The sequence below is a fragment of the Telopea speciosissima genome, chromosome 10 (assembly GCF_018873765.1).
Source record: "Telopea speciosissima isolate NSW1024214 ecotype Mountain lineage chromosome 10, Tspe_v1, whole genome shotgun sequence".
NCBI classification, from domain to species: domain Eukaryota; kingdom Viridiplantae; phylum Streptophyta; class Magnoliopsida; order Proteales; family Proteaceae; genus Telopea; species Telopea speciosissima.
The window spans coordinates 41,263,986-41,279,066 of NC_057925.1; the positions used below are offsets into that span (position 1 = coordinate 41,263,986).

The 15,081-nt window shown below is 39.3% G+C and overlaps 1 protein-coding gene across 1 annotated transcript; it reads left to right on the forward strand.

The window, feature by feature from the left end:
- Positions 1-1,822: 1,822 nt before the first annotated feature.
- Positions 1,823-11,430, forward strand: LOC122641813 (aconitate hydratase, cytoplasmic). The gene is made up of 20 exons (XM_043835118.1): positions 1,823-2,231; positions 2,575-2,679; positions 2,976-3,136; positions 3,251-3,343; positions 3,716-3,901; positions 4,120-4,281; positions 5,113-5,257; positions 5,373-5,515; positions 5,605-5,661; positions 5,776-5,855; positions 5,950-6,025; positions 6,569-6,754; positions 6,943-7,010; positions 7,109-7,227; positions 7,464-7,585; positions 8,427-8,525; positions 8,637-9,116; positions 10,360-10,458; positions 10,572-10,814; positions 10,997-11,430. The coding sequence occupies exons 1-20, from the start codon at positions 1,934-1,936 to the stop codon at positions 11,060-11,062; spliced, it is 2,988 nt and encodes a 995-aa protein (XP_043691053.1). The 5' UTR covers positions 1,823-1,933; the 3' UTR covers positions 11,063-11,430.
- Positions 11,431-15,081: the final 3,651 nt, after the last annotated feature.

Below are 15,081 nucleotides of genomic sequence, written 5' to 3' on the forward strand. Positions count from 1 at the left end.
GAATTTGAATTTCAGAATACATCCTAGACCCAAAATCTACTCCGAAAATGTATATCAAACATGGCCTAATTACCTTAGTACTCTTGTGTAACACATAATTTACTCATAATAAGCATAACTCCTAATTAAGGATGTGCTTTCTTTCTTTGACAAAACATTCATCAAGGTGTCTCTAATTTTGTTGATAGATGCCCCGGGCTTGGAAAGCATCAACCTAAGGTTTTTGGTTACAGTAATATTTCTGATCCAATTACAGAGGTTCTATAGTCATATATTAAATTGAGGGAGAAAAAGGGTTTCCTTCAAAGCCAATGTATTTATATCCTCTCACATGATTCTTTTATTATTTTTTCTCTCTTATGTTTTAATCATGTGGACCTACGTGGATGATATCAATTTACAATACTTTGATGTGGCATGAAAGATTCCTCACTAGTGCTCTCTGAGAAATCCTTTCTCATAAAAAATGTATTTAATTTATGTTAGGTAATGAGATTCACGATGTGTGTTGTCACTTCAGTCATCGGATAGGAATAAAATGATAATAATATAATATTATTTTTTGTCCCTAACAAGATGTATGGCGGCCATATACATCCACTTATGAAAGGGACAATCATGTAATTTCATTTTGTCCCCTTGCATGGTGGCCATATACACACAAACACAATATTGTATGAAAGTTAGACTCATTTTTTTTCTGGAGAAAGTTTTTCATCATCACGTGACTAAAGTTCACCGCACCACCCCTATAAGTTTTTTATATAAATTCCAAAATACCTCAGTGATATACAATGGAAAATAATTTTCTCCAATTCCCTAAAGTCTAGCAGTGCAGTAATGTTAGGTGGAGATGTCGACACCGGGCAATCCAAGCTCATTAACTTGATGATCTCAGACTGTTGAACGTCTGAGCTGTCAGCTGTCGACATCTCCACCTAGCACTGTGCCCTGCCAGGCTTTTGGAATTAAAGAGGATTACATCCGATACACTCTTGCACCCACAAGGATTTTTTTGTTTTTTTTTGGCCTTTCTTTCCATCAATCCCATTGGTTTTTAGTTGGTTGATCCCTAATGAATCAGGCAATTAAGGAGGTCTGGCTATTGAAAATTTGCAATTATTCTGCATAATCCCATTAATCCGCCAAGTAATCTTTTAATTATTTAGGTGAGTCTCACTCTCACCCCATCTCTCCTCATCGTTTTGGTTTTAGGCGTTTGGGCCCACGGGCGAATGGTCAAGGGCGTCTGGTTTCAATGTTCCTTGAGGACCAGACCCAAAGTGGCCAAATCTCTGCCTTTTTTACGTCACGTTGGTGTGTGCCGCATCAGCATCTCTCTTTAAACCTGAGCTGTGGGACCCTTATTACCCGTTCCCACCAAAATCTCAACCATTGGATCTCTGACACATGTGCGACGTTTTAGACAAGACCCTTTCGTTGTAACGCCGATGACCATGCCTCTAATGCTTATTCAAAAGTCGAAGGTCGACGCACGTGGTCCTCACATTTGGAACATCTCCATATTCTCCAATCACATCAGCACACGTGTAGTTTAAACGTCAAACATTGCCATTTGGTGCCATTTGAGTTGTGGCACGAAACCCTCAAAACCATAGTGTTCTCCACGCGCCTCTCTCTCTCTCTCTCTTAATAATTACTGGTAAAAAGGGTCGTAGAAAAATCAAATTCGAACACCGAATCAAAGAAAAGATGAGAAGAGATAGGCAGGCATTTTAAAATTGTAATCTCAAGCTCTTTCCTGGTGTTTGCTTTCTTACAGCTTCGTCTGTTCTTAAAAAGGGGAAGAGATTTCGATTTTGGTTTGTGTGTGACCAGTCCTATACTGCAGAGACCTGCTGCATCCCCTGCCCATAACCTCACACCAACCGGAAATCTTATCATCATCTGACGGTTTGATGCGCCCTTCGTCATGTATATAAGCGCGTCATCGTCAGCGGCGCTGCTCAGAGCTTCTAGGGTTCGTTTCTCATCATCCTTATCTTTACCTTCCATTTCCAGAACCCTAACTTCTCCTCTTCCTCACCCTTCCTCTCCTTCACTCCTCAAAGCCCGATCACTTTGCTTCTCCACTGCTTTCCGTTCCATCCGAACCTCAGTTCCTCGCTGGAGCCACGGTGTCGATTGGAGATCTCCTGATAGTCTTAGGGCTCAGATCAGGACAGCTGCTCCTGTGATTGAACGCTTTCAGCGCAAGATCGCTACTATGGGTACGACTTTTGACGCAGACTTGATTTTCAACTTATAATTTCATTCATTTTATGAATTTTATCTTTTGACTACGTTGTTTCGTTATGCTTGGAGGATATTTGTTTTAATTTCTGATTAATGTTTTGAAATCGTATCAGATGGATTAAAAATATGCCGTGGTTGATGAGTGTTCATTTATGAATATTCATCACTGATTTATGCTGTTTTTGTAGTGAGAGAATATTTTATAGATGATTAGATTCTCGAGTTCATACTGTTCCAGAGATCGACATAATTGAGTTAATACTGTTCCAGAGAGCGACATAATTGATTGAATTCTGTTTGTGAATATGTGTGGATCAGCTTCTGAGAATACTTTCAAGGGAATCTTAACCAGTCTGCCCAAGCCTGGGGGTGGCGAGTTTGGAAAGTACTATAGCCTAACAGCTCTGAATGATCCAAGGATCGGTAAGTGGCATTACCACTGCTCCCCTTTGTTCTTCTGCTCTTAGGTGTAAATTATATATTTTGTCAATCCTTTGGTTGGTCTTGGACTTCATGACGATTCCTTTTTTTCTTCTTTCCCCTCATGAGTTAATGATCATCTTCTCCCGTTTATCTTAAGCATTGAAGGATACCTTCTATATTATGTGGCTATCTCGGATTTGAAGTTTGAAATACTCCGAATTTTTATATTGTTATCAGGTTCCCAAAAGCACAATCTCTTTAGAAATCCACTCATCTTTACATTGTGTGCATCACAGATAAATTGCCGTACTCCATCAAGATCCTTCTTGAATCGGCAATCCGTAACTGTGACAACTTCCAAGTCACCAAGGAAGATGTTGAGAAGATTATTGATTGGGAGAATTCTGCTCCCAAACAAGTGGAGATTCCTTTCAAGCCTGCCCGTGTTCTCCTGCAGGTGTTTATCGTTATGCTAATTACAAAGTAGTTTTGTTTTTTGAAGATGTAATTGCACAGTAGTTTTAATTTGTTACATTTCTGCCAAATCTTATGACCTAAATTTGTTGGTTAGGATTTTACTGGTGTACCAGCTGTGGTTGACCTTGCTTGCATGAGGGATGCTATGAACAAGCTTGGCAGTGATTCTAGCAAGATTAACCCCTTGGTAGGTGGTGATATTTTTCTTTTTCATTACATTTTATTCCTTGTAAGTTCTTCGGGGTTGGACATCCAAAATCTTCCCCAGCATGAAAACAGCAAGGAACTAAGAAGTACTAAAGTGGAGTTCAATGAACTACTTTTGTTCTTCTTTCTAGGTAACATTATAGAGGATATATTTGATTCTGTAATAATGTCACTCAATTTCACTTTCTTTTACTGCGTACAATTTTCTTTTGATGTGATTCTTTTCCTACATGACCTTTGGCTGCATTTAATATTTTGAGTGTAAGATGTATTCCTGTAATTCTATTATATATTTTCTTTCCTTTAGGGGAAGGTTTCCTAACTTTCTTCCAAAAATTGATATTTTATGCAGGTTCCAGTGGATCTTGTTGTTGATCATTCCGTTCAGGTGGATGTAGCAAGATCAGAAAACGCAGTGAAGACAAATATGGATCTTGAATTCCAGAGGAACAAGGAGAGATTTGCTTTTCTTAAATGGGGATCTACTGCTTTTCACAACATGCTTGTTGTTCCTCCAGGCTCTGGTATTGTCCATCAGGTTAGAGAGTTTTTAACATCAGAAATAGCAATGTTACATGACATGGTTTCTTCCTTTAGACTGCAAATCTGCAGAATTCCTTCCTTTCTTCTCTCTAAATTTTCCTTCTCTCAATTGATAAGTATCATATATGAAATCTTCAAATTTTCTTGTGTTACTCACACTAATGTTATCATTTTTTATATTTATATGCTGAGTAAATTACTATTGAAACTCAGGTTAATCTGGAATACCTTGGTCGGGTTGTATTCAACACTGATGGTCTGTTGTACCCTGATAGTGTGGTTGGAACTGATTCCCATACAACTATGATCGATGGGTTAGGAGTTGCTGGATGGGGAGTTGGAGGAATTGAAGCAGAGGCAGCAATGCTTGGCCAGGTATAGTAAGGAAATTTTCAATGAAACCTTGTCATCTGTATTGTCTAAGGAAATGCTTGTACTTATAACAATAGCCATGGGGAAATCCAAGCTTGGCATATTCATCAAAAGAAATGAAAGCAAATCATTGCATTTGGAAACTTGGATGTATGTGCATAGTGCATACTGTGATAGAGGAACTCTTATGGGGCACCACATTGTTCCGCCACTGATACTCACTCTGAACTTGAAATTTGCAGTCAATATGGAAGCTCTGAGAGAGTCATCTAGATTCTTTTATATCTTATCGTACTTCCTGTGCATTCTCTTTTCTACTTAGCATGTGCCTTATAATCATAGTTTATTTTTAGGTAGGGGGTTGGGCACGCCGCTGGCTTTCCTGAAGCTAGCGGCTGTGCCCAATGGAGAGGGTGGGATGGGGAGGGCAGGGGGGTCATTTCCATAGGGGTGAGAGAGAGAGAGACTCAGGCTGGGCACAGTGCCCGCGTGCCCAGTCTTTGCCCTTACTTCTATTTTGAACTCCATATATTTTGGAGTTATGGATATAGATGTTTTCACATATGCATTTTATTGTCGTGGATTTACTTACTTGTGCATTTAACCTCTGTAACCATTCAGGCAGTTGAAATCTATAAACCTTTCATTGTCTTACATATTCAAGTGTATTTTTGGACCACCAGGCTTTTACACTACACTGCTATTTTAGGACTAATCTTTTGCTAATACACCCATGTCTTGGGTATACATAGGTGCATGGTCCTGGGGCATGTATGTGCATCTAAGTTCTGTTTCAGTATTACCTCTAATGTTTCACTTCCCCAATATTGTCAGCCCATGAGCATGGTATTACCTGGTGTTGTTGGGTTCAAGTTGACCGGAAAGTTCCTAAATGGGGTCACAGCCACCGACTTGGTTCTGACTGTAACTCAAATGTTGAGGAAGCATGGTGTTGTTGGCAAGTTCGTTGAGTTCTACGGTAATTTCAATTGCTCATGAAAGAATTACAATACAGTGGTTGCTATTTTGTACTGGTATTCATCTGTTTGTCCCTCCTGATGGATATTAAGTCGAAGTTGTTGTTTTGAACATAGGTGAGGGTATGGCTGGATTGTCATTAGCTGACAGGGCCACCATTGCCAATATGGCTCCTGAGTATGGAGCAACAATGGGTTTCTTTCCTGTTGATAAAGCTACTCTGCAATATCTTAAACTGACTGGAAGAAGTGATGAAACTGTGAGTATCATGCATCCCACAAAAAGATGGTTGAACTGTTAGGTAGAAGTTCATACACATTTTCCTGACTTTCTTGTCTTGTATGTCAGGTGGCAATGATTGAAGCTTATCTACGTGCCAACAATATGTTTGTTGACTACAATGAGGTACTGCTTTTACCAATGCGAACCCTCATTCAATCCTGGGAAAAAGAAAGAAGCCTCAGTTTATGTTTGTATTTTATATTGGAGATCTAATTGAGTATGTTTCTGTGGATCCAGCCTCAACAAGAAAGGGCATACTCATCTTTTCTAGAGTTGAACCTGGGGGATGTTGAACCCTGTCTTTCAGGACCAAAAAGGTAGCTTGCCTATCAACTCTATCACAATAGAGGCTGGTTACATCTTTCATCTTATCCTGTATTTAATTTTTTATTCCCCCAAATTTCTTGACAGACCTCATGACCGAGTTACTGTTAAAGAAATGAAGGCTGATTGGCATGCTTGTCTGGATAACAAAGTTGGATTCAAGGTGAGGTGTAAGCCACATATTTATGTGATGGTTTATTACTTGATTCTGGTGTTCTGAGTAGACTTCATGGCACCAATTTACTTGGCTCTTTATCTTTCTGGGAGGGCAATGTTCTAAATCTCGGTGCCGAGGCTGGTTTCGAACAGCCAGGAAACCGAGATTTCCCAGGTTTTGACCAAAACCAGTTTGAAAAACTCAACATATCATGTGCTGTGAAATCTGGCAAAACTAGGTATTTTTTTGTTGAAACTACCGAAATGTGTGAAATATGGTCGAAACCTGACTTGTACCAAGTTTTGTCTCGGTTTCTTGGGAAACTGAGATATCTCGATCTAAACCAGTGGTTTCAACTGAGCTCTTGAACCATGTGGGAGGGTGGAGGGGGGCATGTGGTAGTACAATGGGACAGCTATTAAATGGTATCAGTAACGTCTGACTGTACATGTAATTTAGTGTCGGACTAGTGTTAGCTTAATAAAGCTCTATTATTTCTTTTCTGTTAAATGTTACCTGAACTTTCGCAACATTTAAATTATTTTGCAGGGTTTTGCTGTCCCAAAGGAATCACAGGAAAAAGTTGTGAAATTCTCATTCCATGGGCAGCCTGCAGAGCTCAAGCATGGGAGTGTTGTCATAGCAGCCATCACCAGCTGCACAAATACTTCGAACCCGTCTGTAATGCTTGGTGCTGCTCTTGTTGCGAAAAAGGCCTGTGAGCTTGGTTTGGAGGTTAGTCATGGCACTTTGAAATTAATCCCCTCATATTCTATCCTTCAGAAACTTGACTTCTCTTTTGAATATGATTATTCCTTTCTTTTTGTTTAGATTTAGCCTTTTGAATATGATTTTTCCTTTCTTCTTGTTGAGATTTAGGTCCTGTTCTTGTAATTATATTTTTTAATTTGAAATGCCTTCAGGTCAAGCCATGGGTTAAAACAAGTCTTGCACCCGGATCTGGAGTTGTCACAAAATATCTGCTCCAAAGGTATTTAGACTATTTATGGAAATAAATGACATGAATCTCTGTTTTTTATTTTACAATTCTTGATTTCTGAACCATGGCTATGTATTTGCTATATGTAGTGGCCTTCAGAAGTATTTGAATCAGCAAGGATTCCATATTGTTGGTTATGGCTGCACCACATGTATTGGGAATTCTGGGGATCTGGATGAATCAGTTGCTTCTGCAATTACAGAAAATGGTAATATTACAGATTTAACCTTTTTTTAAACTAAAACAAAACTAGAACAGAGCATAAGGAGGCATTCCCAGTTTATTAAAGCCCTGCTGCATTTGCACTTCTGCAGTCATGCTTCATAGTTGACACCTTCTTTCGTGCCTTCTTTCTTACAACTCTCAAGTTGCATGCTCATTTCTCATACTAGCTAGTTGCAAATTTTGTTATTAATATAATGCAAACCTATTTGTCTTTTGCAGATATTGTTGCTTCAGCTGTGCTTTCAGGAAACAGAAACTTTGAGGGTCGTGTGCATCCCTTGACCAGAGCTAACTATCTTGCTTCACCTCCTCTAGTTGTTGCCTATGCACTTGCCGGCACGGTATGTATATTGGTCTCACTGGCTAAGTGCTTGGATCCATCTTTTTTCTCTCTTCAGAGAAATTTACTGAAAAAACATGGCATGACTTGACAATGGTTCAGCTGCTGAACTGCCAACTAGATGGGCGAACTTTTGAACTGCTGAAACATTGTGTTGTTACTCTGCTGTAAATAAGATACCAAGATGGAACATCTTCCAACAAGTCATGAATATCATCTGCATTTGTGAAAAATATCTAGCAAACCATTACAAATGAATCTTGTTTTCAAAATCCATTGTTTAATTTGTATAAATTAGACTAACAGGAGGACTGCAGGAGGCTTAAAAAGTTCTCATACCATCTTGATGCTTTCTTGTTGTCAATATATAGATAATGACATTTTCTTTCCTTTGAAGGAAATGTAGATGCTTCAACAACCACAAAACTGGTGAAGAACAAAAAATAACTGCAACACTGGAAGTTGGGGGGATGGGTGTTTGTTCGTCATGCGCTCTTTAAAATTATTTATTTATTTTTTGGCATGTGGAGGGGTGCATTATTGTCTTGTTATGTGTCAACTGAGAAGCATTAGGAAAGAGGCCAAGAGATAGGTTCTGTTTATTATGGACTTCACGGAAAAAATTCGAAACAACAACTTCCTTTTTTATAGATTCTTTGTATTTTTATTATTGGATATGCTATTGGTAATTTAGATATACATTGATGGATGCCCTCATCCCCCTTTCCATACTAATTAACTTATTTTGATTCGTACTCCCATAATTGACCTATATATCTGTGGTTAAATCGATGATGTATCAGGTCATAACTTCTATGTAATCCATGAAATCCACTTTTCAGGTCGACATTGATTTTGAGAAAGAACCAATTGGAGTGGGGAAGGATGGTAAGAGTGTCTATTTCAGGGATATATGGCCAACCACTGAAGAAATTGCAGAGGTGGGTATTGCTAATCTTCAAATGCATGTTAGGATCTATAAAAGTATAAATGCTATTTTCCATCAATAGTTGTCCTGTAAGATCTTAATTGATTAACTTGGAATGCTTCAGGTTGTCCAATCCAGTGTGTTGCCTGATATGTTTAAAAGCACTTATGAAGCTATCACAAAAGGCAATGAAATGTGGAATCAGTTGTCAGTTCCAGCTTCCAAACTTTACTCATGGGACTCTAACTCGACCTACATTCATGAGCCTCCATATTTCAAGGGCATGACGATGGAGCCACCTGGTCCACACGGAGTAAAGGATGCTTATTGTTTGCTCAACTTTGGTGACAGCATCACAACTGATCACATCTCCCCAGCAGGGAGCATCCACAAGGACAGCCCTGCTGCGAAGTACCTCCTTGAGCGTGGAGTGGATCGCAGAGACTTCAATTCTTATGGCAGCCGAAGAGGGAATGATGAAATCATGGCAAGAGGAACCTTTGCCAATATTCGCCTTGTCAACAAGCTATTGAATGGAGAAGTTGGCCCAAAGACAGTTCACATTCCAACAGGGGAGAAACTCTCGGTATTCGATGCAGCAATGGTCAGTTTCTTGCTTCTAAATTGTGTATAATTTCTTTTCATAAATTAGTTAATTAATAATATTAATCATGGCTAAAGGTCCCAGGAGTTGTCTACATAGCGAAGCTTGGTTGGGTAGATCTATTTCCCCGCCATATGGGACTAATCAGGCAATAGCAACTGTTGGGATAGATAGGTGACCCTTCTGATTAGCCTCCTGTAAAATTTCATGGTCTTAACTCAATTTATGACCCACAATGTATTGTATTATTATCCTTGTTCATTAGTCAGTCAACCTTTTCCCTGAATCCTTTCAAAATGTTGAGTTTTCAACAATTTCTTAAAGTCTCTTCTGCCACATGGCAAATTCCATTTAGCTGAAACTTACCGCATGAATAGTGGTTGATGTTGGTCCCTGTCCGTATGATCTGAATGTTGAAGAAAAGCAGATAATTAGTCAATGCTCATAGTATGTGGTATACTTCACCCAATGATGCAGAAGCCTTTAATTGGAGCTTCTTCTCCAATATGGAACTTACCCTTTCAAGTTTGGTATTTGGCAATATAAGTCCATTATACTCTCAGGCAGGTCTATGGGTTGCCAAATCTGGCACTCTTAATTATCTCAGGTCACAAGTCATAAGAGTGCTAATCTTTTGTGGAAGTGCATGGCTGACTAATGAAGTCATTATAAACCTTTATAATTCAACTCTTCTTTTTTTTTTTCCCCTCTCCTTCCCCTCACCTTTTCTCACTGAAAAATCCACGAAATTTCAACCCACCTCAATTATTTGAATGCCCTGGAGGCATATGCATGAACTTAATTCATTGCCTTGTTTCCTATAATTGTTTAATACATGAATTTTGTTCTGCTTTGGATGTTCAATGCAATAATATGTCCTCCGTAATCAGTATCATTCCATCTGTTTTATATTTCACGAAAAAATAAGACTGGTGTTATCATAGTTTTCACGGCATCTAGGTGACCCAAGGGATGGAGGGTGCCTGGATGCAAGGCGACCCTAGTTGTCAAGGCATTCGCCTAGGTGACACCTTGATAACTGTGGGTGTTATGCTTCACTAGAACAAAGTACCGATCATTTTATTTAATAATTTTGGAAACACTTGTAGTCTGTTACCCCTCCCCCCCAGTCCTTTTCATTTTGATTTCTTGAGTTAGAGATAGAAAACATGAACATTTGTAAAGAGGCTTCTCTGGTGATGATTTCTTAAGAGTGACTTTACTAATGAATTTGTATTTTCAGAGGTATATGGCTGCCGGTCAGGACACCATTGTGCTGGCTGGAGCAGAGTATGGCAGTGGAAGCTCTCGTGATTGGGCTGCAAAGGGCCCAATGTTATTGGTGAGTTTGCATACTTTCTCCTTGGAAAAGGATAGTCCTTTGCTTTGCCTGTTAATAGATTCCGTGTTCACCTTTGCCATATTTTGGGTTCGTAATTCTCCTTATATATTCAGGGAGTTAAAGCAGTAATTTCCAAGAGCTTTGAGAGAATCCATCGTAGTAATTTGGTGGGCATGGGTATTGTCCCTCTCTGTTTCAAGGCTGGTGAGGATGCAGACACACTCGGCTTGACAGGTCATGAACGCTACAGCATTGACCTTCCAAGCAAAATCAGCGACTTAAGGCCTGGTCAAGACGTGACTGTTGTGACTGACACTGGCAAATCATTTACCTGCACAGCACGCTTTGACACAGAGGTATGCTCATCTCCTTTCTTTCAGAGGAAATCGAAACTATTTATTCATATTCAGAGTGCCTGGATGCTTTGGTATATGGATTTCTTGCAAAAAGCTTAGTATCATTTGCTGTGATATGAAAATTACTGTATTACACATTAATATTTTGTATATTTGGACTTATTTTTGACATGCGCTTGCAGGTGGAGTTGGAATATTTCAATCATGGGGGCATTCTTCCATATGTGATCCGGAATCTGGCCAAGTAAATACCGGTAGGGGAAAATTTTTAATCATGGAGCTACTGCATTCAGCAAGGTTTGTTTTTCTCGAAGGGAGTTTGTGAGAAGACTGGTGCATGTTCAGACAAAATGAATCTGGGGAATATTTTAACTGCACAGGCTACTCATCAGTGATAGTTTTGCCCCTTTCTTTTGCAAGGAATAAAAAAAGTTTTGGAATAAAAATAAAAGGGAAATTAGACTGTATACGTTCCTCGGAAGTGGGATGTACACATAGTGATTAGACATGCATTTTACAATTTGGTTTATCAACAGATGAGAAACTATTCAGTGAACAAAACTGTTCTTATGTTGAACATATTGTTCTTTAATTCGAGGCATTTTTCAAATTTCAACTACTGAGCAATGCAAGATTGTCACCTTGATTTGTATGAAGTGGTCCCTATTCTTTTGGGTGGGTGTTCATTAGTGGCTGTTGTTTTGTTACTCTTTTGCCTCCCTTTAGGTAGTTCGGCAGTTCAGATATTTTTGAACGTGTGTTCTTCATGTGTGGTTGCACAGTGCTGGTGGGATGGTTTGTATGAACAGAGTCTTCATCTTCATGTTGATTGTCATGAAATGTGCTTTCTTAACCAGTGATACTTCTGTCATGGCACTGCCTTACTTTGCCGTGTCCCACTCGACTCATCCATTTCTCCACCGGGGTTAGTTCTCTTTCAACAATATAAAATTTAACCTAATCTGTAAAGGAGACTTAGGCTGTGTTTGTTATACGTTCTCGGAATTAATTCACCATATTAAATGAGAGTGCCGTTGGAACAATTGTCAATAATGCATTATTGTTTTTAGAATGGGAATTTGATTTGAATGTATTTTTTTTTTCCCCTTGCTCTTTCTATTTACAATGTTTTTTCGCTCTACTATATAAGCCCCTCAACCTAACCCATTCCAACCCAAACCCCTTGGTAAAGGCAGGATTCGATCATAAGGGCTTGGCAACAATTTTCAAAAGCTTTATATTTTCTCACATGGGAAAATGCATTTGAATTGGAGTTCATTATATGGATAGATGTAATATGGAAATGTACACAAATTTAAGTACCAATAAATTGCTCCATATTTTACCATGAAAGAAAAAATTTAAGCATAGTATAATTTTAATGAAACATGGGTCTCCATTTTGGTAAAGCTTACAATTTTATTTTTATATTCATAAAGGGCAAATAAAACACTTATCATAAGAACAAAATCAATCCTTTGCATCTTATTTCATCTCGTTTACAATATTTTGTCTAACTTGCTCCATGCGAATTGTTGTTGAAGGATAACCAAAGATTTATACCCAAACAAAAAACAAGGATAACCAAAGATGGCCAGCCACAACCCGGTATATTTATGTCATCGGGGTCATTCATCTAGTCATCATCGAGGATAACCGTTCTTAATCATTATTCAAACAACAAATCATTTGATTGTTGCTTCCGATGAAATTGTATAGAGTTGTACAAACAACTATAATTTAACATTTTAAAATGATATGGAGGCATCATTTTGAGAATGAAAAACCGTTTCTTTGAGTGTCAAAATGTGAAAGAAATCTGAAATTGAATTTCCTTAATTTTCTGGATGGGATTTTATATATGTTTGTAGATTGGTTTACAAATAGATTTGGTTATTTACAAGTTAACAAACACCGGTTTGAGCTCAACGTATAGATAGAATTTTGACACTAGAAACATAACGTTATCAAACGGTGCCTTAGTCTTGGATAAGATAACGTTTGAAATTCAAATGCTAGTTGTGAGAAGCCTTATCCTTAACAGCCCCCCTCAAGGTGAAGGTGGGCGCTAACCAATCTTTAACTGTGTCACGTAATAGCTGAAATTGATTGATAGATAAGGGTTTGGTAAATATATCAAATGGATTTCAAGTAACTTTCTTGCAACCAAATCCCGAACGAAATGAAAATCAACCTCTATGTGTTTCGTCCGTGCATGAAAGACAGGGTTGGCAGTGAGATAGGTGTCACCCAAGTTATCACACCAGAGAATTGGTAGAGAAGACACTGAAATGTCAAGCTCTTGAAGCAAAGTCCAAATCCAAGTGAGTTCTGTCGTAGTGTTTGCAAGAGCATGATACTCGGCCACGGTTGAGGAGCGAGCAATAGTGTTCTGTTTCCATGCAGACCAGGATATTAGGTTACGACCTATGAATATGGCTTATCCACCGGTTGAACGACGATCATCAACACAACTGGTCCAGTCGGTGTCAGAGTACGTAGCGAGGCGAAGAGACTTCCCACGAGTAAGGAGTAGGCCATGACAGATAGTAGCCTTCAGATATTGAAGAACGCGTTTGACAGCCTGCCAATGATCAAAGTTTGGGGCTTGGAGAAACTGGCAAACCTTGTTGACCGAGAAGGCGATATCAGGCCTTGTAAGAGTGGCATATTGTAAAGCGCCAACTGTATTGGAGTGGGATCCTAAAGGGGGTGGCATGACCCTTGGGATAAACGATTTGAGGAGGCCATAGGAGTGGACACAGGCTTCGCATCAACCATGTTTAATTTCTTTAATAGATCAAGAATGTATTTTTGTTGAGAGAGCAATATACCTTGAGCGTGTGGAAGAACCTCCACCCCTAGGAAGTTGTGTAATGGGCCAAGATCCCGAATAGCAAATTCCTTGCCCAAAGCTATAATCAGTTGTTGAGTGGCTGCAGGATTAGAGCCAGTAATTAATGTCATCGACATGTACCAAAATGTACAGGTAGTCAGTCCCTTGCTTAGAGATGAATAATGAAGTATCAGTTTTGGAATCCTCAAAGCCCAAAGATAGCAAGTAGGTACTTAAGCGTTGAAACCATGCTCGTGGCGCTTGTTTAAGACCATAGAGCGACTTATGAAGTTTACAAACATTATGGGAGTGAGATGAATCAACGAAAACCGATGGTTGTGCCATAAAAACGTCCTCCTTGAGAGAACCATGAAGGAAAACATTGCTTACGTCTAGTTGGTGAACAGACCAAGTTTGAGTCATAGCTAAGGATAAGACAGTGCGTACAGTGGTGGATTTGACTACAGGACTGAAAGTTTCTGTGTAGTCAATCCCTTCCTATTGATTGTAAACCTTTGCCACCAATCGCACCTTATAACGATCTAGAGACCCATTCGACTTACGCTTTACACAGAATACCCATTTGCAACCCACAATATTCATGTGGTGTGGGAGGTACCAATGTCCATGTGCCATTGGATATCAAAGCATTCATCTCAGAGACCATTATTGCTCTCCAGTGAGGAGACTTAATAGCAGTAGAGAAGCAAGTCAGCTCATTTTCCTCAGCCAGTAGGGCAAGGAAGGCCTGGGAAAGTGGATATCGTGGAAAGCGTTTGGGGTTGACTCGAGGCTACATGGAGTGGGTCTGTTGAGGAGGACATTGCACTATAGTACGTGTACCTTCTGGAACCAATAGTGCTGCAACATCTTGAGTAGTAATAGGGTTTGTATTAAGAGGAACAATATCCGCCGTTGAGTGGGGTGAATGTGATTATGGTGATGAAGAGTTAATAGGAGGGAAAATATTAGTGGGTTGGTTGGTTGGAGGGGTTGTATTAGTGGGTGCTTGGTGGCATGGAGGTGTTGGGGGTGGGACATTACCAGTCACAGGGGGAAGAGCATGTGAAGAAGAGATCACAACAGATGTGAGCGAAATCCATGGTAACGTACTGACTGCTGGCAAGGGAACGGTGGTGGACTGGGATAAATGATGATAAGGAAAATCTGTTTCAATGAAATTAGCGTGTCGAGTAATATACATATGACCAGGTTACACATCATAACACCGATAGCCAAGATGGAGTGGGTTATAGCCAAGAAAAATGCAGGTTTTGGACCAAGAGAATTTGTTGGAATTATAAGGACGCAATAAAGGAAAGACCGCACAACCAAATGTTTTTAGAAAATGCTAGTTAGGAACTACTTGATGGAGCTTTTCAAATAGAATGATTCCATTCAAAATAGAGGTGGGAGGACGATTAATTAGAA

What these genes read in the sequence shown, in the direction of transcription:
- LOC122641813 (XM_043835118.1), top strand. Translation starts at nt 1,934, where the DNA reads ATGTATATAAGCGCGTCATCGTCAGCGGCGCTGCTCAGAGCTTCTAGG. An exon ending in CTAGCAAGATTAACCCCTTG is followed by an intron (nt 3,344 to 3,715) that starts GTAGGTGGTGAT and finishes TATTTTATGCAG; the next exon opens with GTTCCAGTGGATCTTGTTGT. An exon ending in AGGCAGCAATGCTTGGCCAG is followed by an intron (nt 4,282 to 5,112) that starts GTATAGTAAGGA and finishes CAATATTGTCAG; the next exon opens with CCCATGAGCATGGTATTACC.